The sequence below is a fragment of the Anser brachyrhynchus genome (assembly GCF_964034855.1).
Source record: "Anser brachyrhynchus genome assembly, chromosome: 1".
NCBI lineage: Eukaryota > Metazoa > Chordata > Aves > Anseriformes > Anatidae > Anser > Anser brachyrhynchus.
Window position 1 is genome coordinate 185,646,835 of NC_137694.1, and position 23,933 is coordinate 185,670,767.

General features: G+C 38.5%; 2 protein-coding genes across 5 annotated transcripts in view; one reads left to right on the top strand and one right to left on the bottom strand.

Annotated features, from left to right (window-relative positions):
- Positions 1 to 2,747: 2,747 nt before the first annotated feature.
- On the bottom strand, positions 2,748 to 15,937 carry LOC308187666 (uncharacterized protein). Of its 4 annotated transcripts, none has more exons than XR_013944846.1 (4): positions 13,062 to 13,241; positions 12,824 to 12,858; positions 8,883 to 8,972; positions 2,748 to 3,044 (listed from the first exon to the last, which is right to left on the bottom strand). XR_013944846.1 is itself a non-coding variant. In XM_080575862.1 (4 exons), exons 1-4 carry the CDS (start codon positions 15,617 to 15,619, stop codon positions 2,893 to 2,895), a joined length of 348 nt encoding a protein of 115 aa, XP_080431988.1. In that variant the 5' UTR covers positions 15,620 to 15,930; the 3' UTR covers positions 2,748 to 2,892. The 4 variants fall into 4 exon arrangements, 2 of the variants coding, with proteins under 2 accessions (XP_080431988.1, XP_080431989.1); XM_080575862.1 differs by lacking the exon at positions 13,062 to 13,241 and adding an exon at positions 15,549 to 15,930; XR_013944847.1 differs by lacking the exon at positions 2,748 to 3,044 and adding an exon at positions 6,044 to 6,174 and having other exon boundaries at positions 13,062 to 13,245.
- A 22-nt stretch (positions 15,938 to 15,959) lies between these two features.
- Positions 15,960 to 23,933, top strand: part of TRPC4 (transient receptor potential cation channel subfamily C member 4) — a 160,044-nt gene continuing 152,070 nt past the window's right edge. The window contains exon 1 of the mRNA XM_080575860.1: positions 15,960 to 16,561. The gene's annotated coding sequence lies outside the window, so the exon portion shown is untranslated. The remainder of the gene's footprint in view (positions 16,562 to 23,933) is intronic.

A 23,933-nucleotide genomic window follows, 5' to 3' on the forward strand; every position in this document is an offset into this window, starting at 1 on the left:
ACAGCTAATTTGTGGGTCCAAAATATAGCTAGAGAATGAGCTAAAAACTGAACTGTGTGGACAGGTAAGGTCCTGGGTTCAAGCTCACTCCATGACTTTTTTTTTTTTAAAGGATATTTTCCATCATGGTTATATTCATTGTGCCACTCTGTGACTATTTTAAAAACAGTTAAGAGGAAAAACATGGTAGCTGTTATCTGTGATACTCTGGGTATTTCTGCACTGTCAAAACACTTCTCTCCTTATTGCACTCCTGGCCTTTGTTCACAGATTGTCCATACAGCATTAACATTGTTTTATGCTGGAGTTTCTTTTTTGAGTGTTCTGCTCACAGCAAAACCTACTATGGCAGGATGGGAGCCAGCTCCAGCTCCCTCCCCTCCTTTCCAACATTATCCCAACAAGGTTTGTGCCTGTGTGTGTGCTTGACCCACCTAGGTCACAAGTCTGAACATTCAAATTCCACTTCTGTTTCTTGACATATAAATAGCATTGTAGCACAGCACTCCAATTATTTTCTATGCTTTAAAATGGGAAAAAAAATGCACAAAACCAACCAACCAAATCAAAACTAAAACAGAACTCAAATAAGTAAAATATCATACTATGTTTTAGGTTTGCCACTAAATGAAGAGCTGCTGTGGTGAGGAGCTGTGTTTAAAAAAAAAATATAGATGCTCCCTGTGCATCATTAATGACATAATATGATAACAATGACACACACCTTACAAAAACTACATTTTAAATATAGGGCTAATTGCTGAACAAGACAGTTATAAATTCTTGAATGTCACCCACATCTTCATACAGGTTGGGTATCAGTCTGTGAAGTATTCATTAATGTCCTGGGTCCTCCTAGATCATGGCTTAGAGACTGTCTAATGAAGATTAATGAAGAAAAAAGAGAGTTGAAAACCAACAAACATATCCATTTATTGCATTAAGTAGAATATTACAGGTGGGACACCAATACATCCGACAAAATGTTAGAATTGAAATACTGTCTCTTTATTACATGAAGAGACATTAATCACAGGAAGGAAAATCATATATTTTTTCCTTCAGCTCCCCTGTTATTTTCCAAGATAGATTTATTTTTCATTAGTGACATGCTTTTACAGAGGATAAACAGAAAATTGCCAACGTTTCAGAGTCTGGATCATGTCCTGCTATTACAGGATATTTATCTCTTCACTTAAGCTGGCAAGGTGAAGCAGATGGTGACTGAGACCATTTGTTGCTTAGAAATATATATTGTGTATATATATATATATATTTATTTATTTTCCTAAAGAGGGTTCACAGCATAGGGTTAATTTTCCATGCAAGGCAATTCTGGATTAAGCAGGCTTCTTCTAAACCTTCCCATGAGCTTCAGTAGCTGTGAAAAACATTTCTGAAAATATATCTGAAAGTAATTCTTCGAAACAATATGTCAAACAAAGTACCAAAATTAAAGAGTATTATTGGAGTACACCTACAAAGGTCAAATGAGTTTGACTTTCAGAATTATTGTTTCTGCTCCTGGTGAAAAATTTCCACATCTAAACAGCTTTTGATCTTTTAGTAGAAGCCCATTAAATTGTGTGAGACAATACCAATGGAAAATAAGCATTCTGCTTCCTTAAGAGATTTCTGTATAATGTCTGAACACAGAATGAAATAGCCAGGGAAGTTTAAGCATATGTGTGTGATTTAGTGTCCCTAGAAGGGTTATCAATAAAATATTTTGGGCTTCTAAAATAGTTTTCTCTCTCTTCTTGTGCTAAAGAATCAACTACAGTGCAGTATGCACTCTCCACAGATCATGTCTTTTTTTTTTGTTTTTGTTTTTTGTTTTGTTTTGTTTTTAAGAATTAGAAGTGAGGAAAAGAGGGAAAGAGGATAATTGGATGAAATATGCAAGAAAAAAGGGGGGGGGGGGATTTATTCTGCTATTTTTAGTAGGTGAACGTAGTTTGTATGGGCACCTGCAGTCAGTAAATCTCTGCTGATTATGGATGGAAAAGTTCACCCCACTGAGTTGGCACAAATTCTGTGGGTATGTGCTGTTTTACAGGACACCAAAATGTTACGAAAAGTTGTTCAGACCCATCCAGCCTTTTGACTCTTACTGTCTCATGCTTGAACATCACTGGCAAAGTCTTTGCAAGATTACAAGACAGTAGAGCTACTACTACTATCCGTGTCTTTGAGCAGATGCAGAGTCACTCTGAATGAGAAATGTCACTCTGAAAGAAGATAAAAGACAATTCTGAATACCTCAGATGCTTGCAGATCGATGTAAGAAAAACAGATTAAAAAAAATAAAAAATGAAGATATAAGTCAATGTTTTAACATTAATATAGAAGTGCACAGCTTGTTCAGCTAGGAGAGATGAACATTTATTTGTATAGAAATGGTCAGTAATATAAATACATGGCCCAAAGTACTTGTATTGCCCATTTAGAGAAAATAAAATCAAGAAGAAATACATAAAACAGTTCTTAAGCATGCATGTGAGAGTTGCCATAATAAATTGGATAAGGTCTTTGTACAGGACCTGAATGAAGTAGTTAACATTACAAAATGAGGAATTAGTCTAGGCTTCAGGAAAGCTCTCTTTCAATACTGATAGTCAAGCACTAGAGTGATTTAGGTAGCAGGACTGGGGTATTTCCATCCGAAAAACAGTGCTGCACAAGCTCCTGTCAGGAATGTTTCAGGGGTGGGCAGTTCTGTTTTAGGATCCGTTAGGTACCCTGACACAGAACTTCTGCTCCTTCTGAAAGCTCCAGACTGTTCCTCTCCAGTGAGACTCTGCAGTCACCAAGCCTGATGTGCTTCAGGACTTACAGATTCTAATGCAGAGCCTAAGGCTGAGCATCCTCACTTTGTAATAGTCCTTTCCTCTAGCAGTATAATTGTCCAGCTGCTTTTTTATTTTGAAGAACTTGCCCGTCGAAGCTGAAACAGATCTGAGTGCATTTCTCTGTTCCTCCATCATCACTGTGCCTCTCGGGGCTGCTTCTCTCCTCCTGGTTCCAGCAGCCTTCTCCTGTGGCTGCAACACAGTGACAAAGTGAGCAATGTCACCCATAAAGAGCACTTTTTCACCATGATAGGTGGTCTGTTTCCTGTCTAATAGCACAAATTAAAACCAGTGCTATCTGTATCTGGCACCGGCGCTGTCTTCTCACATGGCTGAGACTGGCAGAACAAAGAACTGTGAAATTTAAGGCTGAACTCCATGAAGAGGATTTCTACCCCATTTCTCTCCTGCAGGATTTCTCCAAAGTCCAAGAATAATCTAACTATACATGCTTTAAAAAACTTGCTTATTGAAAGGAAATGGCGTTATGCCTTTATTTTTACTCTACATGGATCATTTTACCAAAAGAAGTTTAACTGTAACCTAATTTTGGGGATCCTCAAGCTTCAATTCTAGCTCTGAAGAGTCAATGAAGCACTGTCTTCATTAGAAGAATTACACATATCTCAAGTAACATGCCAGCTATACTAAGAAGTGTTTTTAGGATGACCTCAGGGAATTAAACTGCTTTCAGTTTGAAAATTTATTACTAGTAAGAAAATACTAATGAAATATGCGTTTGCCTGACCCTTTAAGCTTGGCTAGTAAGTAAACATCACAAACTGTTTATATTAAAGAAAGCCATTTCAAAAGTAAATGTTAGTCACGTCAGTCCTTTTTTTCCATATCTCTTCTGTAAAAACTTCTCTAAATATGGTTGTTTCTTCTCTTGGGAAAACCCTGTTTGTGGAGGAAGTTTCTAGTAATACATTGTCATAGATAATAATAATAATTTAAAAATAAAATAGAAACAAGGCTTCAAAGCTGAGAACAATCTTTGATGTTACATTAACTCTTTCATTAGCTGTAGTCAGGATTAAATATGGTCAGCTGACAGAAGAAAGATGGATGACAAATAATGGATATGTCAGAGCTCGATGCTATTGATCCTCTTTCCCCATTTATAAAAAAAAATGGTCATAAAGAATTACAGGAAAATCCAGTTGCCAGTCCTGTAGCAAGCTGGTTATCTCTATAACAAAGCTGGAAAAATTCTGTATATAATTACTGTTGCTGTAATTTTGGACTGGGATTCCATATGCCTGTGTTCTGATCTCTCCCTTATCACTAGCCTTGTCTTGAAGAGGTTGCCATATTTGTGAATGCCACATCCCTGGAAGTGTTCAAGGCCAGGTGGGATGGAGCTTTGTGCAAACACATCTAGAGGAAAGAATCCCTGCCCATGGCAGGGGGATGATCTTTAAGGTCCCAAAACATTCTCTAATTCCATGTCGTCTTTTCACTAACAGTAACCTGTTAAGATTAAACATGCAGAAGGTTACTTTTAAAAGATTTATTGCCTCTAAATTAAATATATGAATTCCATGACTTGTCAGACCTCAGCAAGGGTTTTTTTTTGTTTTTTTGTTTTTTTTTTCTCTCTAATAGAAACAAGACATAAGTGTCAGATTTACTTTTTAATCATTTTCATATTCAGCATTTTATATGGCTGGTATTGACTGTTTTGGAAACTGTTGTTTAGGAGACAAAGCAGGAAAAACGTTCTTTATTCATGTGTGAGATATGAAAGCAGCTAGTGCATAGGAAGTTTTTCTAGAGTGACAGATGAAACAGTTCGTACATTAAAACTAACTGATAAAAAATACAAATATTTTAGCAGAGGGAAAGGTCTCTGTAGACTTAAAACTGTTACAGAAGTCACTACAAAGAAAGAAGGTTAACTAATAGTCACAAGATCTCTGATTTTTTTTTTTGATTTTTTTCCATAGTTCAAGTAATTTTTTAAGTTTGGAAAACTATTCATAAATTTTAACATGCATAATAAACCTAAAATTATTGAAAATAATGGCAATCAGTTGTATAAATGATACAATTACACAGAAGTATTTCCACCCACAAAATTATCTAGGAAGAAAAAAAAAAAAAAACCACTTCTAGCAAACCATGAAATGATATTTTATGTATTTAAGCAAAGAATTTGGATAGTAGTGCAGAGTATAAAATCTCAACTAAAGTGACAGCATTATATTATTTCTGACAATCGATATGATGTCTCCAATGGTCAAAAAGGCACTTAATGATAAAGCTTTTGGATATTCTTATTCTGTTTTTGTTGTTGTTTTATAAAACCAGGTCTCCAAGTTCTTTTTCCATTAACTCCTACTGGATGAAAGTCAAGGATCATCTGTTACAAGTCATTATTAATAAAAGCATTGTGCTAGTTTACATAGGCACAGACTAATCTATTGCAATAAATATCCTTTGTTCAGTGAGTATGCTTATTTATTACCATTCTACAGCAACGTGTATAACTTACAAATAGTTGCCTTCCAAATAGACTTTCAACTCTAATCCAAATTATCCAAACAGCTGATTCAAATATTTTGCTCCCCTAGAGAAGCATTATGAGTAAAGTTGGAAGATTACTATAAACATGTCCTCATTATCTCTCATTTTGATATTAAAAATGTATTTAACTACATCTTCTTTTGTGTGCTTATCTCCTTAATAATTCTAGTTAACATATTCATAGTCAGGAATTTTCAGAAATTTAGTGAATTTAAGAGAATACAGCAGAGTATTTACAAAATCTAGATACTCATTACTGACCTTGAATGAACTGGAGTTATTGTAGAAAAACATTAAAGAGTGGAATTTGAACAAGTAATTAATGTCAAAGAGATGAAATAATCATTTCCCCATTTTGCTCAGTTCTATCTCTGATGTCTGCGTAACAGTGATTACAGTCTTTATAGACTCTGAGAAAGGCAATCCAGTAATTCCATTAAGAGTACACCATTGAGGGTAGAACAAGACAGTACAGGTCCAAAAGATATGAAAATCATATCCTGTTCCCTCACAGATATCTTCAGCTGAAAAATGGTGCCATTAAATGCAGTTGCTCCCTTATGGTATCTCTCTTAATTACTTATCCCATCTCCATATCTGACACATCTAAATTTTCTTACTGAAAGATGTAGTATACAGTCATCATCAGACCATGTTTAGGTTACAGGACCAGGAGACACAAACCACTGCTGTCTGATGAAGTCCTTACTAATATCAACTCCCAATTATTGTATAGTTTTATGGATGATGCAGAAGGGACCAATCCCCCACACATTTATAGACCACATGATGTCTAGAAAAAGAAGGATTCATTACTTATCAAACGAAATGAATCTTGACTTAAAGATTCCATCTGAGGTAACACAAATCCAGCTTACTCTATACACTATGGATATCATTTTTGTAAATTCCTCTTTCCAAGTTGCAACTTTTCTTACATGTCCTTTTCCAAAGGACCATGTTCAGTTGTGTTTCTTTGGTCTGCAAGGATGGGATTCATTGCAGATGTTTATATGATGGCTAAAAGTGGTGTTCTATTTTTGTAGTCATTGAAGAAAAACAGGCAGTCCTATGGCAAGATTCATTTTATCTATGAAAATATATGCCGAAACATTTTGTCTGCATATGCAAGGAAGTGCCTTACGCAGACGTCTGTACTGTAGATGTTTAGCATTTGGTTGGGTGGATCTCACCAGAGGTCCTAGGAACTGCATACAAACTAGGCACCCATGAAAGCAGGATCTGAGCATCACATTAAGTACCAGACTATCCTGGGATACAAACTCTTCAAGATCTCATGGAGATGACAGTTTGACTGTCATACATCTCTATTTTCTTGATCCCCAGTAGCGATCCCACTATAGCATTGATGGAATATAAACTCTTCTTGTCTACATCAGTCAGCCTTCCTGCAGCAAGAGCAGCAGTGACCAGAAGCAGCAAGCAGACACAACAAAGATACTATCCCTTGATTCCACAGTTGGTGATTAAGTGACAAGAGCTCTGTGCACAAAGCTCTGTGCACTAAGACACACCTATACAAAACACAGAGAGGTGACATCCTATACCACAGACTTTCACCAAAGCATATCAAACTAAGATCTATGATAATTTTACAGTGAGTACAGTGCCAGAAAAATTACCAAACTGAAATAAAATACTGGCAAGCTTCAATAAAAATGAAAATACCTAGATACATACATACACATGATACTTATTTCTCAACAAGAACATACATGATTTCTGTTCTTTGGCTTAGAATTGAGCATGAAACTCTATAAACCAAAGGTGTGTGTAAGAAAAGGGTGTGTAAAAAAAAAAAAAGAGAGAGAAGGGTAGAATTAATTCTTTGTTTGAGCCTATTTCCTACCTTACACAGATGTGTATGAATAAAATGATGTGCACCTTGCACATCTGTGCAGTGATTGCAAATTGTCTCTATAGCACCATCTATCGGTCTTTCATTGATGGTAAATCATACTACGGTAAACACACCGAGAAACTATACACCTCATGGCTGAGAATATTAATACTCCCATACTTTCTGAATGCTTGTTCTTCCCTTCCCCCTGCCCAGCTTCTGTCACTTCTCTTGAGCTAATAATTATGGGCAAAACACACTAGAGTAATGGGAAAATAATGGTATCCATTTAATGCAGGAAAAATAGAAGTTCCCTCTCTCAGGATTACTCATTAAGCAGCATTCTGAAAATCTATGCAACAAATTATCTTGTTTTTCTGTTGCTCATAATCAAATATTAAGTAAATTTCTTTCTGGGTTTAACACTGCTTGGAGAATATATACCAAAAATGTAGCTAAATACTGCATTAAGCAATTTAAAATCCAACAAGACCATTTGATATTCTTCTGTCACACACAAAAACACACAAAAAATATTTAAAAAACTACCAAAGTACTCTAAAATGATAATAATAATAAAAACATGAGTTAATTCTCTTTTGGTTTATTTCTGCCTAGCTATATACAAGCATAAAAGATCTGGCAAAAGAAATTATTTCCAATTGTTAAATGAAAGTAACTTCAACCTCTAAACATTCTTTGTTACCTTCCTAATACCCTCTGACTTTTCTAAGCTCACTAATATGATCTGCTATAAAAAAAAATAATTATATATATATATGTATATATACGCGCACACACATATAATCAGTAAGCTTAACTAGTAGGGTGCCTCAGTATGCATAGCAAGACTGGATATCAGAAATATTTTATACACAGAAATAATCTTCTTCCAGTGTTTTACATTCACGAAAACATCAGAAACAAAGATTAACTACTGTTATCTAAAATGCAGAATCAGTGCAGCATCCACTGTGGGCAAGTCTCTTGTTGTTACCATTGTTACTATTTACAGGGGGTTTAATAGCTTTACAGACATTTATGATTTCCTCCTAGAAACTGACTGCACAGTAATAATGTTCTGATAAAAAAAAAATAAAAAAATGATTGCCACATCACATGTAAGAAAAACGAATATCAGAAAAAACACAAAAGAAGCATTTACAAGGTAGGAACAGAACTGATATTTCAAGCCTGAATATCTTCCTTCCCCTTCTTGTTCTAGTGTCCTTCTGCAAATGACTGAATTTTATATTCTGTGTCTCAGGTTTTAGATACCTTCAACACATCCCACCACCAAGCTGAACTGTTGTTATTCTTCAGACAGTAGGAAACAGAACATTAGTATACTGTAAAAGCCATTCATTTCTAAAAGCATGTCCCTTTTTGATGCATTAAAAGCATTACTGGTGGATTTCTTTGTCTGATGGAGAGAGAAGCAGAAGAATCATGTGGGGTTAATATTTATATATGTATTTATTAAAGTTTGAGTAATTAGTCTATGATTTGCTTTTAAAACAGTTTAGTATCAATATCCGTTACAAATAGAGGTCAAAGAAAAATATCAAAATGTTAGCTGGGAAAAAAAAAAAAAAAAAAAGGAAGTGAAAAACTAATGCTAAGACAGAACAGTGGAACACCTGGTTGGTGGGATATCCCAGTTGCTCTTCTGGGTGGGTGCGGATCTGCTGTCAGACATCTGCTGACCCTGTGTGAACCTCCACAATACCCTAAGGAATAAAACGTGGCCTATGGTTAGGCATATTAATCCTCATTTAAAGTCCTATTGTCCTAGAACATAATGGGCACAACCTGCATTTATGTACATTACTGTCCTATTAACTTTCATGAGATTCTATCTGAAGGATAGAGTTCACCATTTCCATACATAAAGGCCAGGACAGAAACATTTGCTCTCTTAAGCTACATATGCTTCCAAATTTGAGTCACACTGTTCAAATGGCATCTGAGAGTGCAAACAGATTGGCTGCATGTGTCTTTTAAAAGCATGAAAACTCAATTTCCCAAAATGTCATATAAAAAAAGGGGTACAGTAAGCTTTGGAGAAAAATGTCTCATTATGGCCACTTAGAGAATCCTAAAATAGGAAAAAAAGCTACTCCCAGGAAAAGGCTCACGAGTATCAAAAATAAAGATTCCACAGTTTCCTGAAGTGAAATCTTCCACTGTTTAACTCCTTTTTTATAGTCTGAAACATCCTACTTATGATTAAGCTTAGATTTTCCTTGCTAAAATCCAAAGTTTACTTTACTCCTCTATCTGGTGAATATGCTAGCTGTCTTTTTACAATTATTTTTTATACAACTATAAACTATGTAATTATGTAACTATAGTTTAAAGGCATCTTTTCTTACACAGACCAAGCCAAATACATTGAAACATTTCTGAAAGGTGACCTGGCCTCTAGTCTCTCTGCATTTATTTATGTTTTTCTTAACACCACTATCAAACATGAAGTCCAAAGCTGATGTAAAGTGATGCTTAGGTAGAGCAGAACAACGATTTCTCATGTGTCGTAACTTCTCATTAGTTCTTGCTAATATATTCTGAAAGCCTATGGCATTCTTGCAGTTATCGCTTTTAAAAAAAAATATTATTACTATTTGCAATAGCTTTGGTATGGCTGCCTCTCCCTCTCTCCCTGAGTGTATGTTCCACTAAAATCTCCAAGCCTTTCTTTCCAGTCATCTAAGGTTGTCACCACCTCCTTTTCTTTCCCTTCCCTTCCTTTTTTTTTTTTTTTTTAAGTACATTGCAATTACTCCACTGTTTATTTCTATTATTTCAAAGTCTCTTTTATCAGATTTGTCTGAAGGGCCTCCATCTGCATTTTCAGTCGTTTCTCTCCATTAAGACAGAATAAAACCTAGTTATACACTCTAAGTATTGAAGATGCAAAGCCACATCTCCAAAAAGTTTCCAGAAAAGATTCCATTACTTTTTTTTTTGATTGCTTAAGGTGTTCAATGTCTTCTTCTCTCAAATTGATAATGTGAGCTAAATTTGGTTAAACATTTCTTTTGAAACCCTGTTCATTCTCCTTCTAGAAACTTTTGTCGTATGTCATCTCTTTCAGAAGATCATAAACACATTTCTGGTAATGCAATGTTGTCTTTTTTTTTTCTCCTGACTTTCTTTCCTGAACAGCCTGTACCCTTCTATATCAACACTCCAGTCCTTTGATTTATCCTACAAAGTCTCTGTCTTGCCAATTAAGTTATAGCTTTGTTTGTGCAGCAAGACATCTCGTTCTTTCTGTTTATTCCCCATACTCTTAGAGATACCTAAAACATTTGGCTAGTTGCCCTGGAATTCTGTTTCTTGATTACCTTTATCTCCCAGTTGAAATATCCCATTTGTTTCCACAATTTCAAACCTTTTACCAAGTTACCATCCTCATAAACACAGGTAAAGGTTTCAGCTCTTTCAGAAAATGAGAAAGGGATCATTGCTTAGGTTTGTTTTCTATTCCTTTTCAACAAAATTACCTTTTCCATCACTGTCTTAATGCTTTTGTCATGCAGTTGTAAGGATCATGATTCATACACCTGATTTTATGTATCTGTAATGCTGGCATTCACATGTGAGATAGGGATCTTATCTCCTACTACAGCCAAGAGGAACTGAGTGTGGATTCAGGTGCCTGTGCCTAGGTGTCCAATGCCCTGTGAGATGCCGCAGAGCATCTCAGAAAAGATACAGGTCACCTGTAAGAGTAGATCTTATTAAAACAAAGTGAAACAAATCCCACTTGCCCACCTACTGCAGATGTCTTGTAGAGGCTTGGGAACCTCAGACAGCATGAGGCACCTCTGTTTTGGTGTCTGCTCCCTTTCAGTATGGCGCTTAGACTATTCAGCATATCCTGAAGTCAAAATCCATATTCAAAGATGAACTTTTCTATAAGATTCCTTAACTGTATTGAATAGAGTTCTACTGACTCTAGAGGGAGCGTAAGATGCTCATCAGTTCAAATATGTACACCTAAATTCAGATGTCTCTAATCTGGAGCTGAATCCCAATCTAGCACTGGATTTGTTCCATTACATCTGTGTTTTACTAAAACTACTAAAAGACTGTGTCAAAAATAAATAAATAAATAGATCAAAAAGGCAACAGCTGGGTCTTCTGAAAGAATATAAGGGCTTACTGGAAAGCACAGACATCTGAGAATAATCATGGAGGACAAAAACTAAACGGCTTTGAAAAACACTAAAAATTTAAATGATGTCATTCTACTATTCATTAAAATATAGCAAAAGAGCCAATTATTGTACCAATTTCCACCCTCTGATGTCGGAAAAATAAGTATAAATAATTCTAAAACTCAGGGTAAGAGAACAAAGGAGAAAAAGGTTATAGCATGCTAGTGAAAATAAGAAATGTGAATTCTGGAGAACAGAAAAATGTAGTTAGGTAAAGGAAGTTTAATTGCTTGCTGTCCATTAAAAATATGAAATTTTAAATAGTAACGAAATGAGAAGTCTATGTAGAATTCTGCAAGTCCCTAATGTAAGCTGAAAAAAATAAATAATAAAGTAGTAATTTAGCTCCTAATAAAGCTAAGGGACCTGTATCCCTCTATTAAAATATGAGAAACAATTATTCTCTTACCTGAACAGCATGGAACTCTGGAGGAGGTCACATGAAGACCTGCACTATATATGTCATGACTTGACACTAAAGTTGACGAAATACCAAAATTTGGTACTGGATTTTTTTTTCAGTGGTTAGTTTGTGTTTTACCCTGTCGATATTTTTATTATTACAGTGAAACACCCAACCAACTAACCAAACCAAGCCAAAACCAACAAACAAACAAACAAACACAGTTCCAGATTCTAGAACAGTTTGGGATAGAAAAAAAGGCTGAGCCTAATAGTCCCACAGCTGAGATCGGTACTTGCCTGCTTTAAGGACTATTTATTCTCATCCCCAGATCAACATCTCACCTTCTACTTATCCTTCCCTTCACATGTTCCTATCACTTTCTCTCATGGCCCTTTTCTCTCTGTTGTTCACAAGAACAATTTATACCCCAAACATTCCCAATAAATGCTTAATTAAAAATGAAATATTTATGCTGTTTTTTTTTAAATTTTTTTTTCTCCATTCCTTTCACATTTTTTTTTTTAATGTTCTTCAATCATTCAATAAACAGAATCTCTTTTTCTCAAGTCTATAGTCTAGGAAACTTTAGTTTTGACTAAAGTACATAAATGGCAATACACTGAGTTATGTGGAAGGAAAAGACTGAAGAGTATGGAATGCCTGGTGTGGGCTGGCAAGAACAATTTACCATTTGCAAAAAGTTCTGGCTGGGGGAACTGCATGGCCTATAACAATAGAACTAATTGAACTAACTTGTTACAGATTTCCTAAATTAGAGTAATACAGAGAAAAAATGATAATCTGTATTTTTTCTAACAATGTAGTCTCCAAAACAAATGTAGAAAAATTCTAAACTGCAACAAGACATATTACTGTACTTTGTGATTTCAAGTTACATTATTTCTAATGGGTAATATATCAATAGAACCATACTTAAAATTATACTTACACAATAGAGACCTGAGGAAATCTTCCTCCATTATCCTAAATTAATAAAAAATAAAATTCATTTTAATTAATTGACTAGATTATTTCAAATACTTGCTGTAATTTTTTTTTCTAATGCATATAAATTTTCCTCTTAGTAAAAATGATCCTTTACACTTTCATGCTAATATTAAGAAAAGCTTTCATTGATACAAAAAGAAAAGAATCTGAGAGAGAAGAATATTAGCGATACTTTTTACCTGGCACTGAGCAAACCTGACTAGCATTTCTGCTGTGCTTTTTCTTTCCTTACGGACATAAAAATAATGAGCTATTTCTTCGGGTAAGCTGATTCAGCTTCACTGGTTTTGATAAAGCTATCCTGTCTCACACCTGCTGCAGATGTTCTTACCTGTAGCCAATGATATTGCAAGGCTAAATCAATTATCATTTGCTAAATTTGCAGCTTTCTCTTATTTTTCAAACTTCCTTTAATCTTTTTTTTTTTTTTTTCCCTGTGTTTAGTGGTTCATGAAATAAAATACACCCTAGTATTATTCACACAAACTGCAGAAAGAAGGGGGAAAAAGCAGCATGGTTGGTATTGCAGATACATAAAATTTAGCTGAACTGAAAATGATCAGCTGCTGGGCATTCATCAGTAGGTGTTCTTAGGAAAGTGGTATAACGGGAGTGGTAGAAATGCACGTCCCAAGGGAAACGTAATTTGGTGTGACACTGTGCACAGATAACGGAAGGCCCAGCCGTGCTGTTACAGCATAACCTCTAAAGCCGCAGTATGTGTTACACATTTCACAGAATATTTAATTTTCTCCCTATACCACTCTCTCCCTGATACAGTACCTACTGCTGAGAAACATTTGGCGCCTAGATACATGCTGGGAATAAAATATACTAACATATATTCAGGACATTGCAAAGATCCAGACACCACTGTCCTGAATCCTGAATAAATTTCTATTTACTTTGTTTTCTTCTGAGTAAGACCGCAGAGATTTTATCTGAACATTAGTTTTATTGGGAATTATAAGCACTGGCAAGACCCACAGGAGACTGCTAATGGGTTATCATATGTAAAATGCCAGAAACCGTAAAGCACATTGATAGTGCCATATTGCTTTCACCCCTGAAAAGAAGAAATGTCATGATACACATAAAAAGGCATAGGAAATACTGTTAATTATAGAGGTATTTGCTAGTGATAAATTAAACACGATACACTCAAAATAGAACTTTGCTTCTCAAGATCTAATAAGGAAATGTGTGGGGAAAAAAATGCTCTGCTCTTGGAAGTGAGCATCAAAAACCTCTGAAAGTTTTGTCTACAATTCTAGTGTGTAGTAATGCAGTCTAATCTCACTAGTGATGATAGCAGCCGATGAATTCATGCACAAGGTGTACAAATACTCCAGTAAGATCTAGATCAGCTCTCAGTAGCAGTTCCAATGTAATCTAAAACGGTGTAGTCTTTTCTGTACTTCACTGCAGATTGTCATTGTCTCTATGGGGTACTACTTCTCTCTCCCTGTCTTTGAATGGATTTGGGGTGTACGACTATGTGTCTGTGTATATATAGAGAGATAAACGCTTATATGCATGAGTGTGTACTAGAATGAGTGGATCAGCTTACCAGAGCAGCTGCTTTTGGCATTTGATCTGTACTTGAATCAACACAAGTTGATCTCATGAGTGCAATTAACATCTCTCAGGAAGAGCCAGGCAGAGACCTGTTACAACGTGTCTGGATTGCGCACTACACTGCTCAGTGGCACCAGGCTTTTTTCTGAGGGGCTCCCCAAAGGCGCTATGTTCTGCCAAAATCTTAACAGTAACTAATTTGGGGCACATCTGAAATATGTATCACAGTGGTTCACCCAGGAGCACTCTGATACAGAGGCTCGGTGCTGCAACCGTGATAGTCCCAGAGCAGAGTTAATCTGGCATTTTCACCGCTCAGCTCCTGCTGAGCAGTGATGCAGAGTGGCTGCATCATCGCTTCCTTTTTCTCTGCTGCCCGTGGAGGTCTGGTGCTTGTACAAATAGCTGCCATCGAAAGCGGTGCATCTGGCAGTTGCTTAACGCTTGCTGTAATGGCATTTCCAGGCGTGTGCTCTTGCCTGCTTCATCAAGCGTTTCACGTCTCAGTGTGCTCAGGTCTCCGCTAGAGATGTGGGGTGATGCATTTCACATCATTTCACATTTTTTTGCATCCCCTCTCCCCTCCTTGGACAGCTTTGCCCTGTCTCCTTCCCTCTGCTCCCCTGTGCTTATTTCCCTCTCCGCCTCCTCCCCCGCAACTCCTGCTGTTCCCGGGAGCCCGGGGGTGGAAGATAGCCATCCAGTGCTTCGGGCAAACTCGGGAAACGCTGAAGCGGTGCTTGGTGGTGGTGTATCCCTACGGACAGCAACAGTGTCAGGCCAGAGGCAACCCCCGGCCGGGGCGGTGCAGGCAGGGCCGGGGGGCTGCAGGGGCTGTTGGCCCAGGCCAGGGGTAGGATCCGACACCTGTGGGGCGGCAGGTGCCTGCCGTGCTCCGTGCCTGACCCCAACACGGGGACCGAGCCCCCGAAAAGGTCTCAAATAACTAACTAACTAAATAAATAAATAAATAAATTTTTTGGTCGTGCTATCTCGGAAACTGGCTCAACACGCTGCGTCTTTTTCGTGCCATTTCTAAGCTCGTGTATGTCCTAATTTTAGGGAAAGGAAAAGTGAGGAAATGGTACCTAGCCTCCCTCTCTCCGCTCTGCTGCTGTGGATCCAGGCTCCGGCTCGGTCCCGCAAGTGCGGGATCCATCAAGTGCGACTCTTGGCCGGCCGGACCCGGCGGTGCCGGGGCAGGGAAAGGGGCAGGGACCCTTCCGGACAGGGCAGCAGCTCGGCGACAGCCCTGCTCGGAGCGGTCCAGGTCTTCCCCAAAGATGCGACAGCAAAGTTTGCAGTTACACCGTCCGGCGCGGTGCTTTCCTCGGCTCACCCATCACGCCCTCACCTCCCGATGGCCCTTTTCCCTCTCCTCACCCCCCCGGGGGGGCACTTCGGCGTGAGAGCAGCCAGGGCTCCGCCGAGAAACGGGGCCGGGGGGGTGCGCAGGAGCGCGGTGCGGCCGCGGGGGGGCGCGGGTGCGGGCGCCGGGGGCCGGCGGGGGCAGCGCCGCGGGGGCGGCGGCGGCGGCGGGAGGGGTCCCCCGGAGGCAAACGGTGCCGCCGGCCGAGGAGAGAGCGCCGAGGAGGGAAAGCCCCGGTGTTTGCCCCTCCGTGGTCTCCTCGCCTTCATTCCTGCGCCTTTCCTCCCGCCCCACGCCTCGCAGAGCTGCGCTCCGGGGGGGGGGAAGGAATAGTCGCGTCGGAAGGAGCGGGGACTTTTTGCAGGCAGCATGAGGCTCTCCGAGGCGGTGAGGAGATGCCGCACTGAGGAGCCGGGGATGAAGCTGCCTCTCATCTGTTGCACCGGTGCCGGGCGGCTGTCGCGGTCCCCTGGGCTGGGGGTGATGGAGACCCTCTAACTCGTGGGCGTGAGTCCGAGCGTCTGAGCGTGGGGGCAAAGATGAAGAAAATAAAGTAAGAAAAATAATGGGGGAAAGTGGCTGAGGCGGACGAGAGCCAGTGAACTAAAAAGAACACCTCTTAAAGGGATTTAACTTACAAAAAGGATTGAGAAGGGTACTGCCGAGGGAAAATGTGACCTGTTAAAGCTGTTGAAGGAAGATGCCGGCTGTCAACGCATGCACCTAAACCAAGTAAGTTCTCGTTAACTTTGTTATATTTTCCTTCTGAATCTTGAATTCCCTTCTTGTCCTTCTACCATAAATAAATAAATAAAAGTCCCCAGGACGGTCTGAGCCAACTTTTGCGCCGGCACAAGCACTGAACGATATTGCGCACCTCCTTGGTCACAGCCCAAGGGAGAATTAGGACCCTTTTCTTTCCCCTGTACATAATAAAGGTGGTTTTTTGTCTCGCAGCCACCACCGTGGGAAGCGGCATCCCTCGGTGGCTGGGTGAAGTGTGACACCTGCAGGACAGCTGAGCGCCCGGGGGCCTGGGGATGCCGGGCAGAGAGAGGGCAGGGGACGGCTCCCCGGCGGCTCAGAGCTGGACAAAGTCCCACATTTGTCCCCGGCTCCGGGCAAAAAGCGAGGGAGGCTGCAATGGGAGGTTCCCGGCCCCCCGAGGGGACCTCGCTCCCCGCAGAGAGCCGCGGTGCAGCCCGCAGGGAGCTTACTGGAAAGGTTGAGGTCGTCCTGCCGGGAAGGATCTCCTGCCTGGAGGATGGAGAAATGCGAGGTAGATAGGAGAGGAGCATGATAAAGCTCCTGGTGGGATTCATCCGTGAGTTAGGTTTACATTTGCAAGGTGCTCGCTGTTGGAGCGACAGGACAGAGGCCGTAGTCTTGTTGGAAAGAAGCAGCTGATGCCCTGGAACCGTAAACGCCGACAGAAAATTACACTCTACTAAAAGGCAGATTTGCAAAAATCGCTGCTATTGGAGAAACCTGCAGTCTTTTTAATCTAATATATTTCCCCGTTTTTACAAGGAAATGTCATTTATCCACTTTTGTTTTACTGGACTCTGTTGAGTGATTTCCTGTTAGCATGGCAACCAAAAATTACATTTATCGAAGCATGCCTCAAAAGTGAGATGGCTCTACCAGTCCTAAAACACCTTTTAGGTGAAAGTAAATAAACCCACTTTCCAGTCTCTGCCTTTCTTCCCCAGAACAGGCACTCCTGAAAAAATGGGTGAAAAGATGATAAAATGGAAATTGCATCTTGATTTCATTTAAGGAAGCAACACTTCTTTTTACAAGAATCAGTTCACGTATAGATTTTCTGTAGCATACAGCAAGCACGGAATGGGAAATAGTCATTTTTAAGTCCTACATGCTAGATTAATGCCAACATTAGAGCACTTTTGAACACAATCTACTTGAAATTTGAAATGTAACTGTACTGCAGTGACATAGCACGTTTCAGTGTTTATGCTTCTTTTTCAAAACCTAGACCTTGATAGCTTAGCAAGGTTACTTATGGAAATATATAGATTTTTCTATGATTTTACCTCATTCACATAAGCAAGAATTTTACATACAGAGAAGCCAAACACGAGTGACACTACTTTACAACTGTCTTGGAATAGCAAATTCTGGATTTACAGAGGCCCTAAGTTTACACCACTTCTTCAGGCAGGACTCGAAAATAGTCCTTTAATATCAAAACACCTGAAACTTTCATGACACTCTCATGTTTTTCTTTTGGTGTTACCTTCTATACTGAAAAAAAAAAAAAAAAAAAAAAGTTGTTTTTGCACAAGGATGAGGTTTCTTACTACAGTTTTTGGTTTTCTTCTGTTGTTCAGACTTCGGAACAGATGAGGCTGTATTTGGAAACAGCAAAGCATAAACATGCTTGTCTTTTAAATTTAACTTCAGCCACTTATTCTGACACTATATATAGTAGTCAATGCACTTAAAATAGCTCCAGAAAAAAATCTCATTTCTTCTTATCTCATCTTATTTAGAGCCAAATACTGCTAGTTGAAATTTATGTCAGTTGAGGTCACTCCAGATCTGGTATGATTTTGCTTCTTTTTGAGTATGCCCACTGCAAATACCGGGTCCTGATCAACGTAGCTCCACTCTTGGTGGAAGTGGATTTGCATTAATCCAGCATGGAAAGCCCATCAAGTTTATACTGGAGGACACATGTAGAGAAAACTACTAAGAGATTAGTTTTCAGCTTTGTGTATGTGTGTATTTTGCCTTAGGTGACAAGCAAAAATGAACATGACAGCGCCTCCTAACACCTGAGACCCTTCTCCATGCCAGTACACTGTTTGATCTGTCAGTTTTTTTCTGGGACGTGATTCATTGCAGTGAGGGGGCAAAATCAACAGGGAAAATCTTGTGTAGCATCTCTGCCTGATCTGCTGCATTGGTGATTCTGGTAATCAGTGCTAAAAAGGACTGAATTCCTTTTCAAAATGATGAGTAAGTCAGCATGACTTGTCTTATGGAAAGGCAACGTAGAAGCAGGAAGAAAAGACAACCTATTTCAAGAAAAAGCAGATAAAAATATAGAAAGCATTGTTCTACTGAGATAATTTATTGGCTTTATGTATGTCAGATTTATCATTACCTTTTCTGTTCAGGTTTAAGGTGTATCGGGTTATAGTATGGTTATTTTATCAAGCATAATATTTTAAATTACTGAATTCATGTTGAAGATAAAACATCATTTATAAACCAGTTCTCCATTACCATGTTTGTTTCAACAAACAAAATTCCAGGAACTATCTGCTTAAGAAGCCCTGATTCCACTGAGGAAGATAAAAGACAGAGATGTGCCCTTACTCCAATTTTAAGTACTGGGGCATAGCATTAGTATAACACCAGCAACAAGGGTGCCAGGATCTTCATGCCTGTTGAGATTTGCTGCTGGAAAATAAATTCACATGATTAAAAAGATATTAATTGTTTTAGTTTATACAGTGAAAAAAGAGAAAGGCTGAACAAATTGAGTCTTCTTTTTGTAACAGATATCCATGCAAAAATCATTCATAGGTGCATTAGCTCTCTGTCAAATAGACTTTGAAAATGGTAAAGAGCAATGGTAATTGCTTTGCACAGTGAAGTTTACAAAGGAATTAAAGGATTTTAGTGTGCTGAACAAACAAAAAAAATATAATGCACCTTTTAAAATAAATCATTCTAATTTTTTTCTTAGGGCTGTTTTTTTTTTCTCCTTTTCATTTTATTTTTTAAATTTCTGTTTTATTCTCAACCACTTATTTCTAAAATAGGTAGTGACTGGTGTGGGACAAGAATTGAAAGGAACCTTCAATAAAAATTATATTTTTTTTACAGCTAAGCTATTTTTTTCCGTGACTGTGGGCTGAAGGAGGACAGGAAAAACTACTTCAGTTTGGGTGAATTTTACATGTATCAGGGAGTTTGAACCAGTCAAATTCAACCTGTAAAGTCTATGGCAACTTCTGCAATTGCTTGGTCATTGATTGAGCCTGTTCTGGATACACTCACCTGAAGAGCTTCTCTCATCCATGTACATGTCAGATGAACCATTTGAATATTATGGCAATAATATTATCTGGTATATTATGTAACACGTAGAGAGGGAAACAATAGATGGAGAAAGAGTTTCTCCTGGGATTTTCTGAAACAAATATTATGGGTTATTCCAGGGATACTTCCCACATACTGTGGAAAGCTTCTGAGGAGCAAACAGCCCTCCACAAGAAGGCAAAGGCCCCATCCTATCAGTTGTGCATAGATGGTTGGTGAGCAGCCAAGCCTTGCGGTGGTGCCCTTGCACTCTTCCAGTCCTACCTCAACACGTGCTTGTTTTCCATGCATGTGCCTGATGCACAAGTTCTCTCTTTTTCTTTTTTTTTTTTATGTGATTCCTTCTAATACCAGTTTTAAGAGACATCCTTATTGGCTCAGAGAAACGTAAAATTCATGCCATCTACACTCTCACTTAAGATCAGACAGGAAAAACAGTTCTATGGGCTCTTGCCCCTTGTGCCCTTGTGCCAGTTAGTCATGCAATGTGCATTTCAGTTGCCGATACAGAAGTACATCCTATCCTTTCAGTTGACTTAAGGTATGTTCCCTGACTGCCTACTGCCTCTTATTCTAGGAGGACACCAGTCTCTTATAGGTCATGTACCACACAGGCCAGCCTTTTGTGGTTACTTCTGATACCCTGAACTGATGCCTGAATTGACATGAAATACTTGTGTGTTGGCTACCGAATCCTTTCTCTCCTGGAGAAAGAAGGGCAGAAGACAAGAGTAAGCCATCCTCTGTACTTTTACATCTCCTTTGGAACAGAAAAAAAAACATCCTCCGGGAGTGTCTACCTCTCTTTGCTCACTATGCAGAACTGAGATAAGAAACCTGCCTTCTTAAGCTGGGTTAGCTGAATCCCAGCTGTGTAGGGTGTACTGTGATAGTATAGCATGAAGATTGCTATAAGCAAACTAAAATGCAGGTGAAAAATAAAAGACATGCACATACATACACCAAACTGCTACGCTAACTTTGAAACAACCTGTAAATAGTGTGAATTTATGACTACTTGTTGGATGTACACTTCCGAAAGGTTGCCACCTACTACCTCTGCAACCCATTTTCCTTACAGAGGATTCTTCAAAACATCATCTTATGCAAACTGTCAATAGCAACCTAAAGCTTCTATCACTTTTTGGCTCGATGTCTGGTCTTATGTCCATCATAAAGAGGTAGCAACAGTCGAGAGAGACAATGATACTCTCTGTGATGGCCAAGTGTCAGGGAAGATTACTAACCCAGGCCATAAGGCATGAGAGGAGCATCAGTGCAACTCTGCATTTACCCTCCCGAAAATATATGTGAAGCTGGCCTGGCCTGAGAGCCTGGGAGCTCCTTACAAGATGTGGGCATTCTGCCAGTAAGGACCTTCCTACGGTAGGTTCTGTGTTGGATTGACTGAAAATTCAATCTGCTCACTTTAACCATCATTTAATCAAAGTACCCGCTCACATCACAGGAAGTTAGCAATCCTAGGAAAATCAATGCAGTCTTCTGTTCATTAGATTAATGGACAGGCTTTTGCCTGTGTTCCTTTTGTGTTGCCATAAATCAGGAGAATACTAAAGGATATTTTTTTGAAGATTAAAACTGTAGTATTCCACAGCATAGAGACTGTCTTTAGTGGATTGGCAGTCTAATGTCAGACCTAAGTGTACTGGACTAAGAAGAGAGAGCACCAAATTTATTTCCAAGGAAAATTACATTGTTTTCTGAAATCAAACATTACATTTATTGGAAAAATTGAAATGCTTTAAATATAGTCTTTCCATTTTAAAAACTACAAACAATCAATTTAATTTTTGAGTAAAGGAATCGACAATAGGGTTGTAGCAGAAGATACAGGGTCATTTTATGTCTGATTTAAGATTAGCCCCAGTAAATTTGTATATTGTGATCTATGTCAAAGATATGTTTGCTGACAGGTCCTGGAAAGTGCCAAAAAGGGATTTTTGCACCAAAAATTGGATTCATTTCACCTAGCCACTACAAATTTGATTGCCATTTGTAAACCAACCATCTATGTTCCTTGTATAGTCACTGGAGAGATACAGAAACTTCCAGTGGACAAACTAGTCCATCTAATTCATACACCTGTAATAGAGTGGAAGGAATTGCTCTCTGCAGGTATATATTGTTTCTGATGTTGGATTTCATACAGCTAAAGTTATGTGAGATGATTTTTTCCCTAATGGTATCAAAGGAAAATAAAACCCACATTCAGAGGGGCCAGAAAATCAGTGTCTTTTTAATTCTGAAGTATCTCAAGGTCCTACTGACCTTCATGGTACAGATGCAGACATCTTAGCATTAACTAGATGACTCCACCATGGTAAATGAATTCAAATATCCTGTTGTCTGTTCCAAGAGTTTTTAAGAATTTGTGGTTTGGTTAAATATCTGAAATACATCTTGTAGTTGTGCCAAGGGAAATGGGAGTGTCAACTGGACCTTTGTAAAGGGAGAACACACAGTTCTGGGTGCTCACAGCCTGCTTCCTGTGAGTGCAAGATGTCTCTCTTCCAGAGAGCACATTCTGCTTCTGCAGAGCAAAGGAAAGCAAGGATAGATTCTTCTTAAATGCTCTCAACATTGCTATTTCTACAGTGAACCATAGTGAAATGAATACATAATTACAATGAAAACTATATTTCAGAGATGATAACATTGTTTGAATCTCTGTTCTTGTAGATATGTTTGTTATTAGCAAAACACTTCAAAATAAATCCTCCTGTTACGCTTCAGCGCTGACTGCTGCATATACCCAGCTTATCTTCTACTGGAAAATAACTAAAATATCCCATTTGTATTTTGCTTATACTGAGAACATTTTATTTTAAATTGGGAGAGATGTTTACCTTTCTTTTTTTTTTTTATGGTAATCACTTAAAGTGATTGGACCTGCAGTAAATCCCTTGAATTTTGTGCTGGCATGGTGAGTTTGTTTTTAAAATATATTTTGTTTTATAGCACATTTGCACCTGCAAAAACTACTGCCACCAGTTTCAAAAGCATACACTTTCACTATGGTGGCTTTAACTATCTAGTAGATACCATACAGAAGGGATTTTGGCCATGAATGAAACCAAAACCAAGTTGCCTAGAGACTGTTCTCTAGTTTTCCTTATGCATCTTAGCTACGAAGTTGACATTCCAAAACCAATAACTGCTTGTCTTTGAATGTATTTAGACACTTTAACATTAAACATGACAGACTTTGTAGGCTGTGGAAGGAACCTAGTAACTTTGTAGGGTGATTGATGTGACCTGTCTTGAAGAAGGTTAATTGTCCTGTGCAGGGCAGTGCATTTCTTCCCGTTACTAACAAAGGAGGATTGGGATGACAAACCAACTTTGTATGTCTATTTTTTGGATTCCTAGGCTAGCAAATACTAATCTCACCTTTTTTCTTGAAATGTTTTTGATCAAAATACTTCTTAATGGCACATAATGATTAATAAAGCTTCATAACAATAATATAAAGAATATACTAGTATTTTAAAAACTGATCAGGAAGCTAACACACAAGGCACTGAGGTCACGTTGCAAATTGATGGCATAGGTACTTAGTCCTTAGTTTGTACTTAGTCTTGTGCTATAACTACTCTTTTTTTTTTTTTTTTCCTTGTGCAGAGCAATTACAAAAGCATATTTTGGTCTGCACACTTACATAAAAACATTTTATTTATGATTGTTTAACTTAGAGATATTAACTTTGAACATATTTGTTTATGGACTGAAGCCAGTTGTACCAAATACGGAAGTGATTTGAGATGATTAAGTACATTTATCACCGCAGTATCTTCATGTATAACTAAACTTCCTTATACTTATTACTTTTTTTTTTTTTAATCTCTTTTTTGAGGGTTTGTTTCTTCCACAATACTTAAAACAAGGGCTCTGACCAAAGGTTTGAATCTCCCCTCTTCTGAGAGCACCTTTGTCCACAGGGACAAAGTAGAGGATGCTTGGTGAGCTAGGTTGCATTTCAGTGGTCAGGTATTTGTCCAACCTGAGAGCT